General features: G+C 41.7%; 1 protein-coding gene across 10 annotated transcripts in view; it reads right to left on the reverse strand.

The window, feature by feature from the left end:
* MITF (melanocyte inducing transcription factor) overlaps positions 1-4,365 on the reverse strand; it is a 132,863-nt gene that overhangs the window by 66,292 nt on the left and 62,206 nt on the right. The window contains exon 1 of one of the 10 annotated variants that reach the window (XM_072420769.1): positions 2,136-2,289. The exons of the other annotated variants lie outside the window; for them this stretch is intronic. Within the exon in view, the coding sequence (XP_072276870.1) occupies positions 2,136-2,188 (53 nt within the window). The 5' untranslated portion in view covers positions 2,189-2,289. Of the gene's footprint in view, positions 1-2,135; positions 2,290-4,365 lie in introns of those variants that run through there. 10 annotated transcript variants of the gene reach the window in all.

Raw genomic sequence — 4,365 nt, forward strand, 5'->3', positions numbered from 1 at the left:
GGGCATGCTGCACCCCGCTGTGCTCTCCCTAATAGAGATGCCCAGCAAGTATTCCTTATCAGTCGTTCATCAAGCTGCCATAGTGGATTGATAAACAATGTTGGGAGATCTTTGTAGACATGTCAAATTTTTGCCTGATGATCATTCGTTCTGGGCATCAATCATCTGATCTACAAAGCCTAAACTGCTCTATATAAGTACTGAATGATTGCCCTTTGCTTGCCCCACCTAAAGAGAGCAGCAAAAACCCCTCCCCAAGTTAGTTGTGGTGTGGGGGGTGGTTATATAGACACCATAGCAGAGACCACTGGCAGCTATTACAGTGCAGCAAAGTAAGGAGACATCTGATTGGCCGGTGCTGGCAATGCCCCTTTTTTTTCGAAAGTTAAAAATCCACTGGGTGCAACAAAGTATCCAGAGCCAGTGCTACATTGTATCCAATGGTGAGAGAATAGAATTGTTACCGCTTTGTCATTGGCAGTAAAGAAAAAAAATAATCAAAGAAAACAAAATCTCATACAAGCTCCTGATTGGTCAGGAAGGGTTCTTTGGGGGTGGATCATGTGTTTATTGACCCCACCCCCTAGGATTACAGCAGTTTGTTTCACTTGGCTATGCTTGGAGCAAACTTAATATAAAATATAACCAACCAATCACAGATCACATAAGGTCACATGTCCTATACCCTATCATTGGTGGTGGAAACGATTTTCGGTGATCATCACCAGGGACAGAACAAATGAGCGTCGTACAGATATCACTGCTCTATGTAAGGCGAGGAATGCTGGATCTACAAAGGCAGACATTGATATAAACCTGGCCACACATAATACAATTTGATTGGACAATACATAGGGATTTTAGATATAAATTTTGCCACGCATGATGGAATCTGATTGTTGCATCTGCTAGGTGATAATTATTGGTATAACAGCCACAGACAGTACACTCTGCACATACATGGCCACACATGTTACAATACGATTGTACAATCTATAGGGATGTCAGTCCCAGGTATAAATTCATCCACACATGATACAACCTGACTGCATCCTCTGCTAGGAGGTAAAAAGCTATGCTGACATTATACAATCTGATTGTACAATCTGCACATGGCCAGATACATCACAATACAATTGTACAATCTGCACATGGCCACACACGTTACAATACGATTGTACAATCTGCAAAGATCTGTCCTGGATTGGACACAGACTTTAAAGACTGTAATGCTAGTTGTTGGTAAATCTAAAGCTGACCATATGACTTACAATCAAATTGTACAATCATCCTACAGAACAGTAAAAAGAATAATGGCCTTATTTAAAACTTAAAAGCAGAATCGATTGTTCAGGTTGTCCCCAACACCAATATTGTACAGCCAACTTTAACCACACACTAAATCTTATTGTACAATGCAGCCACACACATTACAATCTCCTCTATCCCAAGCACCAGTTATGGGCTCGTCTGATTGGATATAAATTGAATGAAACGTTATAAAACACAGGCTGATTGTAGAGAGATTTAACAATCTAACATGTATGACCACCTACGTTGTACAAAACCCATTCCATTTATGTTTGTACAACCAGATTTTACGTAGGTTCTACAATTCTTTATTACATCCAATCTATCATTCACCCCAAACCTATCGAATTGTCCAATCAGATTGTAACGCGCCCGTGCACACAAAACATTATATAATCAGCGTCCTCTCCTCCTGCGTCACTGTCTGTATCTGTCTGTCATTGGCAATCCCTATTTAATGTACAGCGCTGCGTAGTATGTTGGCGCTATATAAATCCTGTTTATTAATAATAATCAGACGTCCTATTATTAGTGATGACACCCAAAAATAATTCCGTGCTCCCCAAATGTGGAGGAACAATGGTGTACATGGGCATCATGGGATTAAAATGATCATTCATAAAAAACAAAGTTTTGATAAACTGCAAAAAGTTTTTTCGGTTTATAATAATATAATAATATAAGTGCACCCCCCTATTTTACATCCAGTGGTTTGTCCCCAGAAGCTGGGATGAAGCTATAACAATGACAAGGCTGCCTAGGCACAGGACCCCTCCACCAGTGCAGGGGGTGACACAGGTAGTGCAATCAGCACCCCGACTTACCAGTACAAGTTGGGCCGGAACATCTGCACCCCGAGCGTCTCCATGGCCCTCATTGGATTCCTTTCTGTCCCGGTAAAAGGTGTTCTGAGAGCCCTTGGAAGCCAGTGAAAGTCAAACAGAGTTGTGACCGTGAATGTGTCACCGGGGGAGGGCTCTGATTCAACCTTGGCAACTCCAATCCAGAAAGAGCTGTGTGTGCCTGGAGGTGCCCGGCCGGCCCCGTCTGCTATGGGCAGACCTGTTCAATCCAGCAGCTACCTGAGGGTGGGGGGGCAACCTTGCATGCCGTGCTGTGCCAAGGGCACCGGGCAGAATCCTAACAGCTGATGGATAGTGAAAATAAAAGCTGGTGAGAGATTTTCTGGGGGCGAATTACTAAAGGAATATAATACGTTCATTAGTTTGGTGAAAGTGGTGAAGGTGGTGAAAACGGGCAGCACGGTGGCTCAGTGGTTAGCACTCTGGCCTTTGCAGCGTTAGGTCCCAGGTTTGAATCTCGGCCAGGACACTATCTGCATGGAGTTTGTATGTTCTCTCCATGTTTGCATGGGTTTCCCCTGGGTACTCCATTTTCCTCACACATCCCAAAAACATGCAGCTAGGTAATTGGCTTCCCTTAGGCTGTATTAAGACATTATTGCATCATGAAATGAATTCCTAACACAAGCAGTGTGGATCTGACCCGGTATTAGTTTCTTGTAACCCCTGTACAATCTGCACAGCAAAACTCAGAAAATTGTGCTGCAATACAAGAAGTATGCTGATAGGTGGAGAGAGCAGAGTGACATTGATGAGCTTATCAGTCTGCTGCTTTTCTTTTCACCGTCCAGTTTTTTGCTGGGAAAAATCTTCAATGAATTGATTGTTCCTAAAACTGCTTCATAATCATTGAAAATGATTGATATTTCCTGGATGCCATTCGTTTACCTGGTTACAGCTGTGCAGCCATCGACCAGCAGAACCAATGAGCAGCCAGGAGCCCTCCAGCTAACCAATAGGAATTTTCAACAATGTTTTAGTGGACAAATGGCTCTCCTGGCTGAATATTGATTACCCCGGGGAACACATTTTTTGTTGAGTTAGATCTTACACTTGTTTTTTTACTAATTTTTGGGTGGTGAATCCAGAAATGACCCCAGTTTTTTGCTATCACATTCAGTTTTTACGATACAGGGTACCCTTCATTTTTGTCAAAAAAACACAAATTTTACATACAATGAAAAAATAATGAAATAATAACTTGAATGTACTGTTTATTTAAATTTCTTGTTTAGAAATTTATTGTTAAGAATTTATTGTTACTCTGACATTTTTTTTACAGTAAAACATTTGAAAATATTTGGGTAAGCGGTTAAGGTAAAAATTTACACTTATAGCTTTTCCTGCGGTGTTCTGGTGTCCTGCCGAATGCTCCAACAATAGTCAGCCATCATATGAACATCCCATCTACACTGATACCGTCATTCCATGACCTTCAGATCTTGGTGGAATCGTTCACTTTGCTCATCACTGACTGCACCAAGGTTTTCCAGGAATATAGAAAGATGGCTATACAGAAAATGCACCTTGATGCTCATATTGCAACCAAGCATTTTGTAGCTCTCCAAGAGTTTCTGGACAATTTCTGTGTAATTATTTGTTCGTGTGTTTCCAAGAAAGTCCTTGACAATGGCTGACATTGTCCTGATGAAATGTTCATCTTTGATGAGCTGCCCAATCTGTGGACCATCAAACATACCGGCCATTATTTTTTTTCAAATGACAGGCTAGGAAATGCCAAAACGAGGTACTTGAATCAGTCTTCTTCAGTTGCCAAAGCTTTAACGAACCGCTTCATCAGACCCAGTTTCATGTGTATAGGTGGGAATATAATGTTCTTTCTATCATCATGTGGCTCATGTACAATGTTTGGATCACCTGGTTTTAGGGCAAATCATGGAGGCCAATTTCTTTCCACCCAATGCCTCTCACGAGCTCCGCTGTCCCACATGCACAGGTAACAGGGATACTTGGTGTATCCGCGTTGCTGACCAAGAGGAAGCATACCATTTTAGGGTCAACACAGATGACCCAATTGTGTTGGTGATATTGCAACAACTCAATGACTCTCTTTATGTCTGTATATTCTTCACAAAGAGAAACTGAATGTCCAATTGGGACTGACCCAAATATATTGCTATTGTGAAGCAGGACGCACTTTAAGCTCTGCTTTGGGCTATCGATGAATAGT

Source organism: Pyxicephalus adspersus, chromosome 8 (genome assembly GCF_032062135.1).
Source record: "Pyxicephalus adspersus chromosome 8, UCB_Pads_2.0, whole genome shotgun sequence".
In the NCBI taxonomy this organism is placed as follows: domain Eukaryota; kingdom Metazoa; phylum Chordata; class Amphibia; order Anura; family Pyxicephalidae; genus Pyxicephalus; species Pyxicephalus adspersus.